The following is a 22,660-nucleotide window of genomic DNA, read 5'->3' on the forward strand; positions in this document are numbered from 1 at the left end:
TGGGTGGGCGGGGTTACTGTGCCCCGTGCGCGCTGATTGGTCGGGGGTGTGGCCGGGACCCGGTTGCCCTGGGTTACGTGCAACCAAGATGGCGGATGAGGCCGGGGTGGGCCGGAGAGGGGAGCGGCCGGTGGAAGAGGGACCGGCGGAGCGCGGCCCCGGCGCGGCCTTTCACATGTTCGTGCTCATGGAGGACCTGCTGGACAAGCTGAAGCTGCTGAGCTACGAGGAGGAGGCGCTGAGGCGCCACAACATGCGGCCGCTCTCCAGGTGCCCGCGCCGCCTCCTCCGGGCGCTCGCGCGGCAGCGGGAAGGGGTCGGCGGGGGAGAAATCCCAGCGGGCGGTCAGAGCCCAGGGAAGGAAGGAAGGAGGGCAGGTCTCGGCTGGCAGGCCCAGCCAGGGCCTGGCTCAAGGCAAAACCTGCCAGAGGCACAGCTTCCCGTGTCTTCTGGAAGCTTTCCAAACGCCGAAGGCTGAGATGTGATAAGTAAATAGCACTTGACCTTCCCTGCCCCCGACAGGTACTGGATAGCTGCATGCCAAGGTACCTGTGCAAAAATTAGTTCTACCTAAATTCTAAATAATTCTAAATAATTCTGAGTTTCTTGAATTCAGAGTAACTATTTGTGGGGAGTGTATATTTTTTGACCTTTTACAAAAAGGGTCTTGGATCCATTCTTGTTAAGTCTAGGTTTTCATATCCAATATATATTTGTTTCATATGTAATTTTTTTTTTTTTTTAATTATGGGGGAGGCAGGAAACTTGGGAAATGGGACCAATATGTTCCCAACATCTGCCTGCCCAAATAACTTTCAAATCCATCTTGTCAGGTTCAACCAGGCTCCACAGCAGCATGTCACAGAGTTAAGCTTTCTATAAGCAACATTTTGGTAGGTAGGGGAAAAAGAGGCAGTCTAGATTATTCCCTTGTTGGGAAGGAGGCTCAAGTACGGGCACAGCAGCTGTAAGCTGGTTCTAGCGAGCTGTCAGACCATCAGAATGTTTGGAGCAGGGAAGCAAAGCTTTGTGTACCCTAGTGAGCAGCTGTGTCTGTAAACAGAAGGGTTTGGTTCTGAGTAGCCAGTATAAATGTGGTTTACTGAGTATGTGATTTACTGCATATGTGGATTACATTTTTGGGGGACTAACCGTGGTCTGGTTCTGCGGACTGAATTCTTCTTGAGACTATATATTTGAATTTAGTGTGATCCAAAGCAGATCTGGTTTGTCTAGGTTGCTCTCCAAAGCAACCCAAGGCACAGTAAGTGAGGATGGGTAGAAGGATCGCTTCAAAACCTGCTCCTGATCTGAGCTGAGTGCACTGATTTAGGTACACCAGCTTCTTGCCACTCATGAGGAATGTATGAAGGGGAAGTCCTTGGGGGAACTTGGAATAAAAGGAATTGGATGTATTACTGTTGTCAAGAATAGAATTTGGGGATGTTAAGAAGGGAGGTGATGTTGCTGTGGAATAATGGCAGGGATAATGCCAATATGTAGAAATAAGACACATCTCGTGAGGCAGTGAAGTTTCCATAAATTTGTTCTCCCCTCCACAAGAGAGTGTCATTCAAGTTTGCATATGGTCACTTGGTGCAAATTTTATTTATTTATTTACTTGCTTATTTTTAAAGAGGCATAGTCATATACCCAAACACAGATACCTTTCTTTGTACAAGTTATTGGCAATTGCAGATTTTTGACTTGGGATTCTTTTGAGCTTCCAAGTATTTTATGATATGCAAGGAATACTTGAATGGATCTATTGCATGGGTTCTCAAGTAGCCAGTGGTAGTATTTTTATGAAGTGATGGGATTCTGCATCTCTAAAATGGTAACAGAATTGAGCTCATCATGATTTGAGACTGCAAAGGTAAACAACTCCTCTAAGTTGCTCCTCAAACAAGAGGAGTAACTTGGGTTTGTGTGGAAATGCTAATTTGGTGGTGTTTAACCAAGGCTATATAATGCTGCTGGCAGGGGAGAGGAGTACCCAGTTTCCATTTGATTCCGTGGAAGTTAATGTTGATTAATAGCTCACTCGAAGCCGGAAACAAGTGAGCTGGATGTAGCAAACTTAGCCTGCTGTGATTATGTGTGAAACGAGGCATCCTGAATTCAGTTCAGATGGATTGCTCATTGAGAAAGTCGGGTAAAGAAACTGCTCTGTGGTGCATGCTGGCCTGTAATGCTGTACGAGCTCCAGGAGCTCAAAATATCTGCCATTCTTTCTGCTTTTCAAACAGGCACTACTTTGCACTGCCCACCAATCCCGGTGAGCAGTTCTTCATGTTTTGCACGCTCGCTGCTTGGCTGATCACGAAAGCGGGACGTCCCTTCGAGCAGCCCCAGGAGTGCGATGACCCCAACGCAGTGATTTCGAACGTGCTCTCGGAACTGAGGTCCTTTGTAAGTTGTTGAGCAGGCTGATTTCCCAAAGTTGTTGAGCAGGCTGATTTCCCAGGCGTGTGTCAAACATGGGCATCGCCTTGTGAGAGAACTGCAATCACACACTTCCTCTCCTTCCTGCTTTTGTTCGCAAGGCCCAGACAGACTTCTCCTATTTATAAGTTTCTACTCTGTTACTTAGTTAATTGGAAGTTTATACAGTCTATACCTACTGGCTAATTTTTTTAGCACTGCAGAAAACGGTCTTATAATATTATATATGATTCCAATTACTTTTGTTCTACAAAATGGATTAAACTGAGTTTACTTTTTGTAGTGCCACATATAGTAGCATAATTTACAGAGATTTTGTCTGGAAAGTTTACTCAGTGGATATGATCCTGCTCCTGCCATAATCAATGTATAGTTCACAGTGAAGGAAATGGTTTAGAATAGTGTTCGTGTTTTCTTCTTTTTTTTGTTAATGAGTAAAAGGTTGTATAAACTGCCAGGAAGTATTGGGTTCTTTTTTCAATATTAAAAAAAAAGAAAAAAAACAATAGAAACAAAGGTCAGGAGAATATATCAACTTACAGGAAGTATGATCTTAGGGAAGATTATACTACAGTGAATGATGTTAAGACTATTCTCTAAAGGAGTTAAACCATAGCAAACTAATATTTTTATTCTACAGGATAGCAATAAATAAAAATATTTTATAAATAAAATCTGCAGCAAACAAGACAATGTTGAAAAGCTGGTATTTAAGTCTCAGTACTGAAGTTTCTCCATAGCTGTTCTTACCTTGCCAGCTTGTCACTTGTGTATTTGACCATCCATCTCTCTTGTGGCTTCTGACTCTTCTGCTCCCTATGAGTATCCTCGTTACCATGTGCTTTAAGATTTCTACACTGCATCTGTTCCTCAGGATGTTTTCTTTTCCCTTCTGTTGCCTGACTGGAGCTGCATAAGGAAAGAATGTGAATTAACATTAATAAAATCTTCATACACAAGAGACACTTTGGTTTTAGTGTAAAAAAATCTTATCTCCCTGTGAGGAAACTCGGATCAATGGGCCATTAATAAACAGCACATCTCTTTATTTTAGGGAAGGCCTGTGGATTTTCCTCCCTCAAAATTAAAGGCTGGTTGTGGAGAGCAAGTGTGCTATGTTCTTGATTGTTTAGCTGAAGAAGCCTTGAAACACACTGGCTTTAGCTGGAAAAGGTACAATACACTTTAGCATCCTCCCTTATGCATTGTTTTCCAGCAAACAGATGTAAGTTGTAATGGTAAAGACAAAACATAGTAATGACTAAAAGTGTTTTACTTGACATTTCATGAGATGCAAAATTCAACTAGGCTTGAAGCACTGGGACCAATTAATTCCTAATGCAATTTCACACAACTCAGTCTATTACCAGCAAGCCTGAGTTTGGACCATTAATAGACTTAGCTAATTAAGATTTAACTGATGACCTTTTTTTGGTCATTTCCCTATGCATAACTCCCTGTTAATCTGACAGTTGAGTTGAAACATTTAATGTCCTTGTAGGTTCTATCAGTTAATTCTTAACCTCTTCAACTGGAGGTATGCACCATATGATCATGTTACAAGTAGGGTACAGTAGTTTTATTTAATATGAAGGAAATCTTAGGAGAAATTAGATCACAGATAATTTCAAGTGTATGAAACTGTCTTTAAAAGTGTTCTTTATTTCATTCCTTCACTCTGATGGGTTTTGAAATGGATGTAGCAAAGTAATTTCTACCTTAGAAATATTTTCCTGTTACTTCTGTTTAATACACAAATTCCAATGTGGGCTGAAAATAAGTCTGTGGTGACTTGCACTTGAATTTTAAGAGGTCAGACCAAAAGAGAAAACCAAAATTTACTCCCCAGATGTCTTTGTAGTATGAATATACCGTTCTGCCTGGCATAGTAAATAAGCTTTACTTTTAAGACAGTCCAAAATAAATAATGCCTTTTAAGGCTGTTAATTTATTTGTTTAAGTATGTGAGATGCTAATCACTGTCTCATTATAATCCACACCATCCATACTTCTCATGAGATGTTTTTTTTGCTAAGGAGAATTTACAGAGGTATTTACAATTTACTGTGTTTAAAAGCTTTGCTGTTCTTTGAATTAATTTCAGGCCAGCATATCCAACAGAAGAGCTAGAAGAAGAAGAAATAACAGAAGATGATGCAGAATTAACACTTAATAAATTGGAAGAGGATGTTGCAGTAGGTTTATGTCATCGCTTTTGATGATACTCGTATTGGTCAGCCATGGGCAAGTTTTTATTCACTGTTGAGTTTGTTTGGCTTTGTTTAAGAAGTCCTTTCTATTAGCTGTTCAGTTTTTTCCCTGTGGCTCCATTCTTGCATCATCAGATTCTCTGTAGTTTTTTGTTGCTTTTCAGATAAGGTTTTTAACTCACTGAGACAGAGCACATGTTCTCATGTGCAGTGGAATCTAACCATGCATTAAAATCACACATATTCAGAATTGTTTGTGTTCTACTGATACAAGCTCTTGATGTTAAACAAAACTTCAATCCCTGTTTACAGAATTGGCTAATATTTGGTTAAAATTTGCCCAGTGCTTAATTAATAGAGTGCTCACTATTGTAACTTAGATTTCATGCAAATAGGAAGCAGTAACTTTGGTATTTAGTTTGTCTGAAATTTGGGAACAGAGTAGATGGAGAAGAACAACTGGAAATAGAATGTTTATTTAAAAATACCAACAAAGACCTAAATAAAGGTTGCAGAATTGTTGCTGTAGGCAAAGGCCACAGGAGCTCATTGATATATATTCCATGAATGCAATGGTAATAGTATTCCATCATTCATTCTGACTGGAGTAAGTCTTTCTGTGTGCTTTGAAATACCTTTTATCAAAAATATGGCAATGTTTGAGGATCAACTGTTTTATTTATTCCTACTTTTTAATTGTAATAATTACAGTGAAGTTGTCATGGCTATGAAACAGGCTATGAAATACACCTGCAAGTTCTAATATGCTTTTAGGACTTTTTGATGGAAGGGTGTTGAAGAGAAGTTCTTTCTTGCTGACTGACTTTCTCAGAAGATTAGTTTTATGAGAGATGGAGTCTCACTGTACACTGGTAGCTTAATGTGATCACAAGACATTGGCATATTAACAGGCATGTTTGTCTTCGTGAAGTGAGTCTTTTTGCTGTTGACTTAAACAAGATTTTTCTGGAGAGGAAGTTAGCTGAGGACAATAAAAGTGAAAATTTCAGAAAGAAGTTAGTTTCACATCTGATTTCTGCAAAAATTGATGATTCTGTGCAAAATGAATGTAGATCAAAACCAGAACACTGAAAGCTGTGAGCCTGGGAGTGGTCCTTTGCCATGTCAGTAAAAATGACTTGAGAGAAAAACAATTTTCTGGAGTGCTAAGGCCCAGCTATGTTGGATAGAAAATGCCACAACTATCCCACTTTTGTGTTCAATTGCTTGGGAAAAAATAAAGGTCAGAAATTTTGGAAATAGAGTGCCAGTAACATTTTCATATGGTTCTGATTATAGTCTCAATTTGTAGGACACAATAGTCCACAATAATGTAGCAGTTGAAGAGTTTACTTCTCTTCCTCCTTTTCTCTCAGTTTTCCTAAGTATTACATTATTTTGCTCATTTTTATTAGCCAAGAAAAATTCCAAACTTTCATACAAGATGCAAATACTGTGATGTGGCTGTCTGGTTGCATTTTTATCAGCTTTCAAGTCTCCACGGGAAAAGGTCTTGAATAATTTTGAGAAGAATAAAAGACATTCTGTGTTGCATTTTTGACCAGCCTCAGAAATGTAAGCTGTTGGCTAAAAGGTTTAAGTAGGAAAACAGTCATCTGTCTGCTCTTTTCTGTATCTTGTTAAAGTCTAAGCTGCTTAAACGGGGAAGCAGGCATGAAACAGTTAACCAAAGCACAGTTGAAGCCCTTCAAAGAACCTCTGGGTTTGCTCTCAGGTTTGCTCTAGGCCATGATTTTCACAACTAAGGTGTTCTATTGGCTCTTCTGAATGTGTGTGTTAATAAAACCATGGAGGTTTTGTTGCCTCATTCCCAGGTATTTTGTTCCCAGGTGGTTTATACCAAGTGGATACTCTAGTTTTAGAGCACCTAGTGGTTCTACAGGGACTAATTATAGGCCAATGTAAGTTTTTCCCCCCAGTCCATTGTTGCTGCCAGTATATTGATATTAGCTGTATCCATAATTGAATTTAGCAATATTTCCTGTAGTTAAATGCTAGCATTGAGGTTCATTGGTTGTTCTTTTGTTTTGATTCTTCTGAATAAAATTGATGGGGCAGAGACAAGCCTAGTCTGTAAATCAGAACTATTAAAGTTTTTTAAATCTTGGGGAATTGAGTAGCCTGTACTATGTGGCCACCAGTAGCCAGTGAGGCTGGGTGTGCAAGTAAATCTGCACAGTTTGGTTTCTCAGTTCTGATAACTAGTCTTGTTGTTCTGGTAGGATGGTCTTTTAAGTGCTGCACAAATACATATTTTCGATTTAGCAAAAGATAGTCCCAATCTAGTCACCAGTAATTTCTTGAAAGTATTCAGGGATTAGGGGTCCCTGAATATTAGAAGAGAATACTGGTCCCTGTTGGTTACACACTGGGTAGAGTAGAAGAAAGAAGAATAAGCTCCAAGGTTTTCACTGAGTCTTGAAGGGTTCTTCACTAAGACCTGTGTTATTGCAGCTTTCATGATTTGTCTGGAAAGGAGGTGGATGATGAAGTTTCAACTTCAATGGAAAAGCCAGTTAACAGAGGGACAAGGTGTATAAGGGTGAAGTGTATGGGTGATGAGATGGCAGATGAAATACAGTGTAGATAGATGGAGGGTAATGCACAGAAAATGCATGTTATGGGTGATGGGCTCTGGGCTGATCATAGTCACTGAAGAATGCAATTTTGAGACTATAATAGAGAATTCTGTAAAACTGTCAGCCCAGTGTGTGGTCTCACGGGCAAGAAAACAAAACAGTTGCCTCAATTTCAATTGTGTTATTCTGAACACTTAAAATGTGGCATCATTCTGCAACTCCAAATATGTAGTGCAAACAACATCTTGAAAACTATATTCAGGTCTGGGTGTGGTTTGGTTTTATTTTTAAGGTAAAGCTTTAAGAAACACATACAGTTACCATACAACTATTGATAATGGCCCATTTGAGGAGAGAGGGCTTAGGTTTAGGGGGATTTTTTGGTTGTTTGGTTTATTTTTTAATACTGTGGCACTCTGAAGGAAATATGGGGTAGCTTTCATCTTTCAGCTTGTCCCAGGTATTGTGTCTCTTCATAAGCTCTATTATCATAAACTCTCTATGTCTTGTTTTGCTCAGAAATACGGAATTTAATGCTTCTTGTTCTGTGGTCCTGCAAATTAAAATACTCACTGAAGTCTAACTTTGCAACTTTCCTTAAGGAAGAAGAATCAGACAATGAAGAAAATTATATTGACCTGAATGTTCTAAAGGCACAAACATACAGATCAGTAAGTTGTTACCCATCAGTCCTCTCTTGAAAGGTTTTTACATCTGTAGCAGCAATTTGTTTCTGTTGATTTAAATCTGAAAATCCCTGTGTAGTCTAAACTTGAAAAAATATTCCAACTGAAATGAATCAGCTTATTTTAAAGGAACCATGTGCACCTAGTTTTTAAACTGAAATCACTGAAGGACTGCTAGACACATTTGCAAGAAATTTTTTGCAGAAACTTCTAGGGAAACATGATATTAGTTTCTTGAATGTATTTTAATCTCACAGACACATGCAAACACCATTTCTGAAATGTATTGTAATTTCTTATTATATACATTTAATTCTTTTCAATTTTAAGTATGATGTGAAGATATATGTTTTAATTTCTAACCTTTATGAATTCAAAGAAAGCCATTAAAGAAATCTGTTATGTCTGTAGTCTAGATAATTCTTGATATAAATATTTTTCTAAATATGAATTATAACGATTTCTAACAGTTGTCACTGTGCATAACAATGATATTTCCTATATAAACTGTGATTTTTACACAGGACATGAATGAAACTGCGAAGCAAGAAGAGATTTTACAGTCCACGACAGACGCAGCAGAGTGGAATCTGGAAGTGGAACGTGTGCTTCCGCAGCTGAAAGTTACAGTCAGGACCGACAACAAGGTACCTGAGAATGGATTTGTGTGTCTACACACGGTGATTAAAATGTTATTTCAGTCAGTGTTGTTTACTTTCCATTTTGTCTTTTGTCATGCCAAGACTTGTGAATAAATGGGCTCTCCAGTGCTGTCTTGTCTGAACCTTAGCCACTTACTTTGACCGTAGAAGCAATAATTTTCAGTAGGGTGTTTTTTCAATATTATATAATATTTTTTTCTGCCACTTACAGAGCACCTTATTTCTGTATATTTACTTCCATATATTTATTTCTGTATATTTGCTCAGTGGAAACTTCTTCAAATCTTTGACATTTCCAATGTATTCACAATTCTGAAAAATTATACCCTCAGTTTACCAACTATTAAAACATTGTCCTGGAAGAGAGTTGATGAACTTCTTTCCACTGTTCCATTTTTCTGCCACATGAAAGGTTGATTGTATGGAATTCATTTTTCTGAACTTTACACGACAGTAAAGTTGGTCTTTACCTCTAATCTGGTCATTATGTGCTTTCCTTATGTTTAGCAAAAAGAAATTTTTCAACAGATTTTGCTTACCATATCCAGATAACTATCTCAAGGAGAAATTCATCATGTGTATATACCATATGTATATTCATCATGAGTATTTCTCTCCAAAATCTATGTCAAGTAGTCTGGAATGAGCAGCTTAGAAGTAGACATCTACCTTTGGCAAAACCAAACCTAGGACCTATTCCTGGCATTGCCACAAGGATTCTTTCTAGGAGCTTGGGTAGCTCACACAGATCAGTGCAGTGTTGAAATCGTTCATTTGTAGTGACCCAGCTACTTGGGGTGTTGGAGCAATCTGCAGCAGTGATATATCAGTACAATACATATACATGAATACAATGAAAGATAATTATCTTGCCAAAAATAGGGGGAGCTCTCAAGTGTCTGCTAAACTGCTTGCCTGTCTTACACTGTCCTGCATTCTTCTATGTGAAGAATTGCCTGGTTCAAACAATTTTTCTGTGATCGTCAGCAAGCCCATCTGTTGCAGAGAACATGATGCTTGATTCTCACAGTAAGGAATTAAAACTTAATAAAGACATACATGAAAAATTAAAGCCACTGTAGGATCTAAGGTTTACTATCTTCCAGCTTAATGTACCATCTCTTGGCCATAAGGAATACGTCAAAATGAACATGAAGAGAGGATTATTCTTTCCCTAGCTTCTGTGCTTTCATGCTTTCAGAAATAGCTGGACAGAAGTGTTTGGTGTTTTTCCATTCTACAAGAAAAGCATCATATTCTGTTTCCTAAGTTGTGCATTTAAAAATAGTACCAGGAGTGTGTTAATGGTTTAATCAATGACATTAGAAACTAGAACTTATATGTAAAGTCATGTGACAATTCACAGCACCTTTTCTCATCCCCCATCCCTGAGTCCATGTATGTTTCCTAAGATCTAGAAGGTGGAAGTAATTTTCCCTCTTTTAATTGTGTCCTATTATCAAAACCCAGTTTAGGTATTTCTGCCTCTTTCATTTCTTTCCATTCTTCTCCTGGTAACAGTAAGGGCTAAAATAGAAAGGGAAGAACTGATAGTCTGGAACTGTTGGATTTGGACATCTGAAGCATTAATTTTGTCTGTGAATAAGTTGAGCTAGTGCAGCTACATTCAATATTTTCAGTATTCGTGTCCAGAATGTTTTCCAGCAGAAATAGTCCCATGAAGATCAGACTCTCAAAAGCAGAGCTGCTATGGTGTCAGTGAGGATGTCAGTGTTTGTTTATTGATCTCAGTGTCACGTGACATTTAGGAGATTTACAGATTGTGTCACATTGAGCAAGTGCCTCTGGCTATGAACAAAGCAGTGGCAGGATGATATGTTGTAATAAATAAATAAAAGAGAACTGACCCTGCTTTGCATACCTGCCTTTGTTTAGTAACCAGAGGAGGATAAAAGTTGTACTTTCCTGTGTTTTAATTTGTGACATCTTTTTTAGGATTGGAGGATTCATGTAGATCAAATGCACCAGCATAAGGATGGAATTGATTCTTCTTTGAAAGAAACTAGGGTATGTCTTGTATGTACAGATTATTTCACTGATCTGTCAGCATTTTTATTTTCTCTTTTATTTGATATACATTAAGAACTAAACTGATTTCTTTTTTTCTTCATTTTATTTATGCTATTGCTGTAAAATGAAAAAGGGAAAGATATGATAATGATGATTAAGGACAGTGTGACTGGCAAAATACCTTGTGGGAAAGAGTTGTATGTGTGAGGATTAACAGGGATATCAGGATTCAGTAATGTATGCATTACCATAAGTACATGGTGACTGCAGAAGCATAGAATAATAGAATCTGAAAATAAGTACTGGTACAAAAACCAAAATACTCTGAAGTACTGTTGCTGGAAGTAGCATACTGACATTGATATTTGTGATGGAAGCAGTAAAGCTTGAAATATGTGTTTTGGAGGTGGGCAAACCAGAACACATTGGGAATAATTTTTTGTTGGCTAAACACAGCATTTCTGTACTATTTTTCTCTCTCACTGTAGGCTTCCATATCCTTTCTTAACTACAGCACCATTTCAATACTCTTTGTGTACTGTCTGTATACTGTCAACCCACAGAATGTGATTTTCTAGGGTTACCTTGACAAACTCCATAATGAGATCAGCAGAACATTGGAAAAGATCAATAGCAGGGAAAAGTACATCAACAATCAGTTGGAGCACTTGGTTCAAGAATACCGTTCAGCCCAAGCCTTGCTGAGTGAGGTATTGCTGGTCTTTTGTTGTTGCCTTCTCTAGTATTAAGTTGCTATTAAGTGAGGGTTAGAGGCCAAGAAGAAGTGGAGTGAGTATCTATGAATTTTGCTGTTGGATATAAAGCAGGGGACATGCTGATTGGTTGTAAAATTATATTTTTCCTAAGCTAAACTAGCAATTTTTATTCAACTGTTCTAAAAGGCAAAGTATTATCAAAGTATCATCTAAATCTGTTCCCAGTCTTGAGCAGCTAGTAAATTGCTAGTTCTGTGTTCCCTGTGCAGTTCACACATCTGTCAGGACTGGAGAAGCTACAGTCTCAGTCCAACATCCATCTCTTAGACTAAGTACTTGTGCTAATGTGCACAAAGCACTCTGATTGCTTATTTGCTTTGTTTAGTTTTTATGCCAATAGTGTTGTCTGAGAAGCTTTTTGATACCCTAGTTAGGAGGCCTGTTTAAGCTGCCTGTTGGCAAGCCCTCCTGTTTGTGACCATGAGGACAACAAGATTTACAGGATTTGACGTCTGTGCTTCTGTTTGCCTTGCTGTTAAACTTTTAAATATCTTCAAGATAGTAATTTACTGTTGACAAAGTACTATTCTGGGCTCTGGAATTCAGTTCTGTTGTGTTCTGGCAAATTTTCTTTGTTTATTTCCTCATGTCAAAGATTAGAAAACATACTCCTTATCTGGTGTGTATCTGGGCAATTACAATTTTGAAAACTGCTTTTAAGTTTTGAATGATAGTCATTACAGGAGCCGATGTTTCAAGCCTGTCCTCATTTGTAAATGTCATTGGGACTTTGTGGGAGAGTTTCTGGAATTGGAACATGTGAGAGCAAGTTTTGGTGTTTTCTCTGAGCTATCTGCATATATCTCTTCAACTATGTCATTATAGCAAGAACCATGTTTCTTTCCAGGCTAAAGAGAAGTACCAGGAGGGAAGTGGAGGAGTAACTGAAAGGAGCAGAGTGCTTTCTGAGGTAAAACATATCTTATTTTAAAACAATCTTCAGAGAGTTGGCATTTAGTGTTTGGAGTTTAATGAAACCAGTTCCTTCTGATTTGTGCTCATGTTAAAGATTAATGTTTGTTAAGGAGAAATGATCTAGTCCAGTCTCTAAATTTTAAACCCAGGCTGCCGCTGATTTTTAACTCCTGAATTGTGAGCTCAGTAAATGTTCTGTATTTTATAACCTATGTCCTAGAATTATTCAGGAGTAATAAGTCATATCCATAAATTCTTTGGAAGAAGAAAAGCTTAACTGTTATTTTTAGTTCAAATTAACAATTTCAAATTTTCATCTTCCAGGCACTTAAAAGCTGTATTTGGCTAAATAGTAACTGTTTCCATACATAAAATTATACCCAAATCTGTTTTTCTGTTGTGGGTTTTTTTTGCCTTTAAATCAGTGCTCTGACAAATTCAAAGAAAAATCTCCAAACTCCTAACTGCCTCCACAAGTTGAATGTTTCATGACATGTCATGTAGAATTATGGCCTAATTTCCAAATACTTCAACCCTTTGTCCAATTCTGAAATTATTTTTTTTAATGGCTCTGTTTGGGTTTCAGCAACCCACTTTATTTATTAAACAATAAAGTCTCTGGAATAAGTAACATAAAATAGATTACACATTAAGAATGTGCTGGAAATTGTGGAACAAGTTTGAGCTGTTTTAGGATAGAATAATTCAGTTGGAAGGGACCTACAATGATCACCTAGTCCAACTGCAGTAGGTAATACAGCAGTTTAATGGGAGTTTTCCAGGAAAGATTTCTGAGCATATGAATTCTGCAGAATTAGAGCTGCTTTCTATCTCACTCTCAAGGAAGTAGGTTTGAAAAAAATGTATTTTACGTTGCCTTGAGATTTATAATGTGTTTGTGCTTTGGAAGCTGATAGACTGATTAGTGATGATGAATATATTAGTGGTTGGCATCCTTCAAAGTATGTAGATGCAGTGGTGCATATCTGAGATAAACTAGACACGTTGGATGTTCCTGCTGATTTGCCTTCAGTGCAATCAAACCTCAGCCCGCTTGGTGATACCATTACCACTGCAGGTGTGCAGTAATGGTTCTTTTTGGTTACTGAAAAGGCTTATTGAAGCCCTAATAAAGGGGTGCTTTTAAATTATAGACAAAAATATTGAATTATTACCTTGACTGTACCATAGAATGATGGATTTGGTTTTTCTTCGTTGTCTACAAAGGCACACTGGGCAATAGACAGTCAGTGCTGAAATGCATTTTTATTCTTCATACATGCACTTTACATACCTGTACCTGTGCCAGCAGGCTTGACTGCTGCACCTTCTTGTGCTGCAGTGCTGCTTCTGAGGTTTCCACTGTAACATGCTGAAGTCCTGACACTTCCAGAGGGGCAGTGGGCATGGCTATTTGGTGAATCTTAGTCTGCAAGGATATGGATTCCTATCTTCTTCCATCCAGCATCACACTGAGACACTTACATTTTTGTTTTCATTTGGGATGTACAGACTCTCAGTAACACCATGCTGTTTGCGTAACTTGCTACTCTTTTTGCTGTAATTTTTTACAACATTAATGTAGGTAAAGTTAAATTAAAATTTTCTGAATGTTTGGAAAAAATTTTTCCTCTGTATTCAATAAAAAAGATGGATTATTTAATTTTTTTTAACTAATGCAGTTATTCAGCAGAGACTTTTTTTTTTAACTTGACATTCATCTGGTTTAATTAAGAAAAAATATCTATTTTAAGATCACAGAAGTATTAGAGAAAGTAAAGCAAGAAACAGAAGAGAAAGGAAGCAGTATGACTGATGGTGGTAAGTATGTTTTTGCTTCAAACTAAACACTTTTTTTCTTAGTGACAGGTATATAATTTGTACTTGATTAAAGAAAAATAAAACAAGAGCAATTACAAGGAGCAGTATGATGCAGCAGCAGCATAATAGTGAGGGATTAGAAAACAAAGTGTGGAGCACAAATTATTTAATAGCTTTTCACAGGTAAGATGACCCTCTATTGAAGTTGTCTTCTGTTCTACCAAACCTCAAGACAGGTATGGGGATGAGGCTTTCAACTGAGCAAAACACATAATTGAAAAACCTGTCTTAATGTTCATGCAAATCTTTTTGAAGATCTTAGATGTCAAGAAAAGAGCAAAATTATCATTGCCTATTTCTGTCTTTACAATTTTTGCATATTAAAAACGATGTATCAGTACAATCATGTCTTTAGAGTAGAACGACCTTTTGTTCATTCAGCTCTTCAATTTTAAGGAGTGAAGTATAGAAAACAATGCTTTTGTGTTAAGCAGCTGTCAAGAGTTGCACTGTTTGTCTTTTTTTTTGAACAGCTCCTCTAGTGAAGATTAAACAGGCCTTAACAAAATTGAAGCAAGAAACCACTCAGATGGACATACAGATTGGTGTCATGGAACACACATTACTCCAGTCAAAGCTGAAAGAGAAGTCCAATATGACTAGAGATATGCATGCAACAATGATTCCAGAAGCCACAGTAGGTGCCTATTAAAATTATTTGGACCTGACTTGGTTTGCCCAAAATACAGTTTTCTACCATTTGCTTTTTTGTGAGTTCAGAGGTTTCCTTTTTGTTGGGAGAGGGGAATTATGTTTTTTCTTGTTCCTTTTTAACAAGATGCTTGTCATGCACTTTTTTAAGAAGTAACATTCACACTTTGGACTCAACATGGAGCCATGTTTAGTTTTGTGCTGTAAAGATTTACTGCAGATCTCTTCCAAATATACAAATAAATTCTTATTAATGAAGATGTCTCTACTTCATTAGAGAATGTTACATAGTGTGGAAGTCTGTAGAGTGATACTGACAGCCTGCAATCTTGATACTCTACAGTGCTGAAAGGAAGTTACTTGAAAGGAATGTAAAATGTCTATTATTGCCATTTACATAGATTTAGTATAAAGTATTTAATTGATGAAATTGAAATAATACAGCGTTACCTTTTCTAAAAGGCTGGGTCAAAACTGATATCAGCTGCAACGCTGCCTTTATCAGCAGCAATGATATCAAAATCTATTTAAGACCAAAGAAGATGGAAAGTACTGTTTGGAAATTACTGTGGCTTTCTAATTTTTTTCCATGTGTCATCACTGTTTCAGAGTCACTTTATATTAGCATTGGGTCAAATGCTGCTTTCATTTATAGTACGTAGCAGAGCTCCGTGGACATAATTTGGATTATTCTTGTTTTCTGTTCTTTTGTCAGAACACCTAATTTTGAACTCTGGGAAGGAAAAATGTTGCCAAATCTAGTTGAGTAATATGGAATGAGAAGAAAAATGTAGGAGGAAGGGGTTGGAAATGTTATGGCAACAGGGGAGCTCACTTTGTCTTAGTAAATGTGTCGGCAGGGAGTGATTCCAGATGTTATTGGTAATGAAGGAGCATGGAACAAAGAAATAATCTTATTAAAGTACTACTACATCCTTTTGGTTCCACTTGTTCATAAGCCATGGACAATATTGGTGCAATTCCAGTGATATTAAAATCCTCCCCTTACTATCATAGGCAATTCCCTTCATCTTACAATCAATTTCTCTCACTTAAAGGTGAGCAGTATTTTGTAGAATCAGTGGATCAGTTCTGTATCTGAAAGTCAAGATACTTGACACAGTCAGTACCATGAGCCAGTTCAAGTTTGTTGTGCTTGAGTATTTCATTTACCAAAAAGAAAAAGCCCTAAACCCATTAGATTTTAATAAGTGAAAAGCTGTATGTAAATGTCAGCTATTATAATTTACCTTTGCAAGCAACTGCTGAAAATCTCCATGAATCACGTTGGAAATCGGTTTCCAACTCTTTTTGCTGCCTACCTATATCCTCCCACATTCAGCTGAAATTAGAAAAGTTATTATTCATATTCCCTTTGTTAGGTGGTGTTGCTACTGTGAATTTACTTTTAGCAGTGGGGCTAGTTAAATTTAAGCTAAAGCAACCCCCTTCTGCATGGCCCGCAAAGCAGCTCTCTGATGCTTTGGGATTTCAAATGTTGTGCTGTAGAAGTGCTGTTTATGTAAATACTTTCCAAAAAAACCTCCTCCTTCATGCTAATATAGCAAACACAATTAATGAAAACCCTTCCCTTATGGACTGAGCACTCTATTAGAAGTGAATCTGTTGAGACAAGCATGGCCAAAAACCCTCTAATGTGACAGAAAAATCTCCGGAAGAAAAGCTAGCCGCCTTTATGCCACGGTAATTCTAAAATAGCATGCTAATTATCTGTAATTGATCTACATTATTTTTAATGGTACTGTCTGAAACTGTGTTAATCTAAGTAGGACACTTCTGTTATTGTCTCAGGAGTGATACATGGCCTTTACTTGTCATCTGACAAAGAGTGGCATTTGTCCCTTTAGACAGTAAAACCACTTGATCCTGCTTTGAAAACAGTCTTACTGATCTGGCAAGTGGCCACTCCACCTTCCTTAAAAGCATGAGAAGAGCAGTGAGGCCTGTCACGAGCAGCCTGAAAGGCCCTTCTAAAAAAGCAATGATCTGTGTAATTACTCCACTGCTGAATCAATGCAGGAAGCAGAAGCCACATGAAAATTAAATCACTTGATTCACATTACTTCCTACATTGCTCATTATCTAATGCAGTGTCAAAACTGAAGAGCAACAAAATAAGGTGTCCCTAAGTTAGTAGGATGCATTTGAAGCAGCGCTATAAAAGAGTCTCTCTTCTGAAGAATATTTAGGGCAGAAGGACTGTTTGTAAGAGTTTACTTTTATATACAGCTCTCCTCTTCCAAGGTCTCTTAACATTTTCAGCCCTCTGAAACACATCAGCATGGAGGCATGGTGTCACTGTCACATGTCATCTAGAAGCCAAAGAGAAGCCAGCTGTAGACAGATCCAGAAGTCATGCAGAGGGACAAAAAAGGAGCTTCATTTGCTAACTGGTCAGAGAAGCCATGGGTTTTGTCCTTGCCATGAGGACTGCAATAGTTCCGTCTTGTACGTGGCCCCAGGAAAAGCTGACACTTGGCTCTTAGAAATGAGTTTTGAGGAAGGCTCATCAGTAGCCAGCTCAACTCTCTTGCATGTACCCTCCAAAGCTCCAGGACAGGAACACTAGCAGCATATTATTTCTCAGAGTTTCTGCAGCTTTGACATCCCTCTGAACCTCATAATATGACTCAATATCTTATTTACCTGAGCTGTCTTTTGTCTAGGCTAGGATGTAAGTGCACTGCTGGAAACTGGAAATAGACTTTTAGTGCATGGTACCCTATTAGAGGTGCTGTTTACAGGCCATTTAGGATGTCTGAGAGTGATGTTAATGTATTACCATCTTACTTTAATAAATGTAGTATCCCACTCCCCATTCTCTTGTAATGTCAGCAGATAGCATAAATTGCTGAATATTATGTGCTGTGCTGGTGGAAAATGCGAAGGGCTGGATTTTTACCTCTTAATCCAATTCTCTCATAGAGGACCTTGGTGTTGGTGACGCAATATTGAAATTGCAAGAGTTTAATAGTGGTTTTCAGTCTTATGCTGAGAATTCAGGGTTTCAGCAATGAGACAAGTTAATCACTTGAACTTGCACCAGGAAGTGCTGTTCAGGAAGGTAAATGAGAAGTTCACGTGACTTTGATAAACCACTCCCAAGTTAGAAACAACTCCCAGATCTGGTCAAAATATTCTCACTCCTGTCTGCTGGTGGCGTTAAAGGCCTTCCCCTCTTCCCCCACCCGAAAGAGAGAAACGTCAGGGAAAATTCTTCCTTGAAAAGGAAAACAAATGTCCACCTACTATTAAACTTTGCCCCTTTTTTTGAGTTACATCTCTACTGTGAGCTACGACATACAAAAAAAATCCCTGTATTGCTAATTGTAAGTTACAATAAGAGCAATTAAGTCATCTCTGCATGACCTATAAAAAAGACTAGGCATAAATGAAGAGCCTGTATGTGAATGTTTCCAGCTTCTGCGCTCTTTGAATTTTTGCATCCCAATTTTGCAGCCTGGGCTTCTCTCCAAGTTTGACAAATGTTAATTAAAAAAAGAAGGCATTGGTGTGATGCTGTGTCTTGTCACGCTGGCTCTCTTCCCGCTCACGGAATGTCAATGCTGCACTGTGCCTCCCCAGGCAGCTGCACGTGCGTGCGCACACTCCCGCCTCCCCTTTGGCTGGGACAGGCAGAGACCTCGGCGGCATAACAACATGCCCGTGAAAAACCCCGTCCTAGTTCCTGCAGCGTCACCGCTTTCCACTTGCTTGTTGATGAGTTAATGTTTAAGGAAATGGTCGGGTGGTTGCCGACAAAGGCTTGCAATAAAACTTGGGAAAAGTTCATCGGCACCTGTGAGGCTGAGTAAACAGTGGATATGAGCGCTGGCTGTTTTGCATCTCTACTGTTCCACGGAAGGCTCTGAGATAGCAAAGGTTATTTTCGCCTGCCATTTCCTCCTTCCGAGGTATTTCTTCATTCAGCAAATGCCATTACCGGGGCTTTCTCTGGTATTAGCTAATGCTTAGCTATTGCTCCAGGGCTTGGTGTTGCTGGAAATGTCTGTCTTTCAGCCCTACCATTTTGCAATGATTCCCACGCAACACTGAGCAGGGTTGAGAGCTTTTCATTAAGAGAAGTAACAATTTGAATAATGCTAGTCTTTCACTTACAGCCTAGTTTTGCTCTGTTCTTTTTCATTCCTGGTCTTAGTAATTAAGAATGGTTGTGTCTCAGTACTCCCAGAAGTGGCTGAGACCTGCCAGTTCACTCACGTCTTAGCTACCTGTTGTAAAAATCAACAAAGGTGACTATTCTAAGGTCAGAAGGAGAGAGTAATTATTTCTAATAATATTCCTCTTGATGACTCACTAATTGCAATTGTTCGTTCAAACATATTTTCCTGTTTCTGTGGCTTTCAATACTTCAAATAGCATCTTAGTGTTATTCAGTAGTAACACAAAGAATTAAACTGGCATCCCTGGGATCAAAAGTTTCCCATCCCTCCTTTAGTTTTAGGGCAGAAGTTTCTTGTTTTGTCTTGGTAGAGGGGCTACTGTAAGTTTTTAGAGAGTTCTCTCTATTCTTCTCTCGGTATTGCTGGCCCATGAGCATTTTATCTCTTTTCAAAGAATCCATTTGGGAAAGAATACAAGCCAGTAGTCAGATCAAGGGAGACAGGCTGTTTGTGAAATTTTTCTGGAAACTAGAGCCAAAAAACGGTGCAGAAGGTTTCAAGAGGTTTGTCAGCATCTGTAGATCATTGTGTCCATTGTTACAGGAAGTGCACAAGTTCCTAGTATGATGGCAGGAAGGATTTCTGCTGTGTTTGACAAATGCTATCTAACAACAGTAAAAACAATGAAAACTCTGTGATCTTAAAGAGTGTCACTGATTGATTTTGTACTGATCTGTCCAGCAGCCATTTCATTACAGCCTTCTGTGGAGTGCCCATATTATAAGCTCTAGTAAAACATTCTTGAAGATTTTCATCATCTTCAGCTACATCAACAATAAAGAATAAAAAGTATTGTTCTGAGAAGACTTTTCTTGGGGCAGAAAGGTGTGTTCTAGGTGTGGCAGGTTTGGAGGTTTTTTGCTATAAGTACTCTAGGACACTGACTTTTCTGTTTGAATAAGAGAATACTTAATACTATGTTTGGGTTTGGGAGAACTCTGCTGAAAAAAGAAATGCATGTAATTGTGTTAGAGAAGATAAAAGTTATTGAAAGTCAGTTCAATTTTCTCTCACTTGTGAACAGGATTGATACACAGGTAACAAATTCAAATGGATAGAATAAAAAAGCTTCCTTTAAAAGGTCTTCCATATTATCTTTTCTTCAGTATAGAAAACATGCCTTCACTTAGTTACATTCCATTAGTTGCTTCTAGTTACTCTTCATCCCTCGGAGGTGAAGAGTGTGCTCCTCTGTGATGGTGTTTCTTGCCAATAATTGGAAGTTTGACAACATGACCTGAATATAACCAATGCTGTCAGTCTGTCTGAGCTTCTGCTAACCTGGGTGGAACTCACGTGGGGTGTCTCTGTAGCGTGCCATGTGTAAGCAGCCACTGCTGACATCGATTCAGTGTGGGTGTTAAAAGGAGATGAGAAGCAGGAAGATGCCCCTGCCTATCCTGCCACAGAAACCTCAGCTTCTCTACAGAGTATTTACAAAAACTCTGTAGAAGGCTGGTCAGACTGCATTTGCTATTACAGCAACATACAGCAGGAGGGTGAACACCATGGTGTTTGTCACTCTTCTGCTAAAAGCAGCTAATCAAAACTCAGTATCTCATCGATTGCTCTAATTGAGGGGAGGAGAAAGTGGTGATGAAGCCAGGTGGTAACTTCTGTGCCCAGACAAAAAGCAGAAAATAAAACACAGAAGCTGCTCACAAATTGAAGTATTCTCTGGGTAGGCTTGCTCTCTTGGCTTGTTCTTGGGGTCAGGCTAAATGTTGTTCTGAGTCTGGATTGGCTTTCCTACCTCACTTGTGTTTTTTAGATCTTCACCACCTCTCTCTTCGTATGCCTAAAGCCTCAGAACTCTGGATGGATCTGCTTATCTCTTTGTCTGGAGGACAGACAGTTTTATGTTGCATCTTTCAAAACTGCTTATATTTCAACCACCTACTTCTGCAAAAGTCTTCCTTTTTGTCTGCACCGTGAAGAGCTGTACTGATAACCCAGAGTTTCAAAGCAGCTTAACTTGACCTTTATCAGCATGAGGTTTGGCTAGGAGGGAAACTTTCATTTGTGAAAAAAGTTGTTTTGTCTAGTGGTGGAAGGAAAGGAGAAACACAAGAAGATATGGCCACAGAATGTAGTCTTTAGAAAGCTGTAATGTTCCCTGCAGAACTCAGATTTTTTTCCTGTGGCCTCATACTCTGGGGTGTTTCTGAACACCCAAATTTGCCATTCCTGACTTTAGCAGAGCGACAGCAATAAAAAGCTTCAATTTAGCAATGAAAAGGACCCATGGCATACAGAAAGATCTGTCACTGCACAACAGAAACTGAGTCTGCATCTGAGATGAACCGTGGCATTTATTTTGTAGTTACTCAGAATACAAAATACCAGTTTATCAGTGAGGGACCTTCTGACAAGCAGAAGATAAAGCTTTACTGTGATGAAGAAAACACAACCATGGTAAAGGGTTAGGCAGTCTTTTTATAACACTATTCTATATTTCATCCCAGAAAATGCTAGTACCTCCTTTTCACTGTGGCTTAAGTGTGGTGGCTCCATTATAGAGATCCTGATCTTTAAACCATGCTTTGGCAAATGTATCCTTTGTGGCACTTGTATGATGGATTCTGCTTTACTCAGTGCCATGATTGTTTACAACACACCACAGTCTTCGTGAAGAGACATTTATTGCAGACAATGGTGCCAGTGCTGATCTGTTCTTATTGGCCATTTGAAAACAAAAGCCAGACAAAAAGGCATCTGTTTCAGCGGCTGGGCAGGTTAGTACTGGAAGTCACTTCTTGGTGCTTTTCACCCTATGTTGGAATACAACTGCCAGCACTCGGGGCCCCCTTTCATTCAGGTCCACCTCCCTAGAAGAGCTGCTGTGGACTCTCTTTGAGGCTAATTCTAGCACTGACCTGCCTTTCCCAAGCTGTTCAGGCAAATTTTCACACTTAGTCATTGGAGCCCTACAAATGGTGTATACAGTTAAAACAGCCAAGAGTGTCAAAATGAGTCATGTTTTCAAGTGACAATTGCTATTCTGAGTGACTGTTTTGCATTACTCTTACCAGGATATCCAGAAACCAGCAGTGTTTAAGATTTCTTCGCTTATGTCCGTTCCCACCACATGACCAGCGTGGGCAGTTACGTCACTAGAATCGCTGAGCCACACCTTGCTCTTACCCAGAAATCATACTCTTGGGCATACACGTCACCTCGTGAAGAGGGAGTGACTGTGGGTATCTATGAAAAGTTTCAGGCACAGAAGGGCATTGCTTTCAGTGGCCAGCCTGACTTGCAGACAGTACACCCAGTGCCTCGGCCTTGGAGAGAGCTGAAAGTGGAACTGAGACCCTACAGGCATCTGCAACAGTCCCAGCCTGCAGAGGGAAGAAAGGCAAGGGTAAGGCCATGGTAGTTGTGATCGCTTCCATGGACAGACTCAGAAGACAAAAGCTGGTGAACATGAGGAAACAATTGGATGTGCCCATGCAGAGAAACAATCCCAGAAAAGAAATGGTAAGGCTGCAGCATGGGGAAAGTCATCATTATCTGGAGGAGGCTCTTTCTGTGATGCAAAGGGGCAGAAGGGAGCTGCAGTTGCAGAGAAAGCCAGCAAGGAAGCAAAAACATTGGA

General features: G+C 38.9%; 1 protein-coding gene across 4 annotated transcripts; it reads left to right on the forward strand.

Moving 5' to 3' along the window:
* The first annotated feature begins 59 nt into the window (after positions 1-59).
* On the forward strand, positions 60-15,115 carry IFT57 (intraflagellar transport 57). Of its 4 annotated transcripts, none has more exons than XM_064644149.1 (11): positions 60-270; positions 2,250-2,412; positions 3,500-3,618; positions 4,550-4,640; positions 7,858-7,926; positions 8,466-8,588; positions 10,560-10,631; positions 11,213-11,344; positions 12,258-12,320; positions 14,080-14,146; positions 14,680-15,115. In XM_064644149.1, exons 1-11 carry the CDS (start codon positions 89-91, stop codon positions 14,856-14,858), a joined length of 1,260 nt encoding a protein of 419 aa, XP_064500219.1. In that variant the 5' UTR covers positions 60-88; the 3' UTR covers positions 14,859-15,115. The 4 variants fall into 4 exon arrangements, with proteins under 4 accessions (XP_064500219.1, XP_064500220.1, XP_064500222.1 ...); XM_064644151.1 differs by lacking the exon at positions 60-270 and adding an exon at positions 319-545; XM_064644150.1 differs by lacking the exon at positions 11,213-11,344.
* Positions 15,116-22,660: the final 7,545 nt, after the last annotated feature.

The sequence above is a fragment of the Pseudopipra pipra genome, chromosome 2, assembly GCF_036250125.1.
Source record: "Pseudopipra pipra isolate bDixPip1 chromosome 2, bDixPip1.hap1, whole genome shotgun sequence".
Taxonomy (NCBI): domain Eukaryota; kingdom Metazoa; phylum Chordata; class Aves; order Passeriformes; family Pipridae; genus Pseudopipra; species Pseudopipra pipra.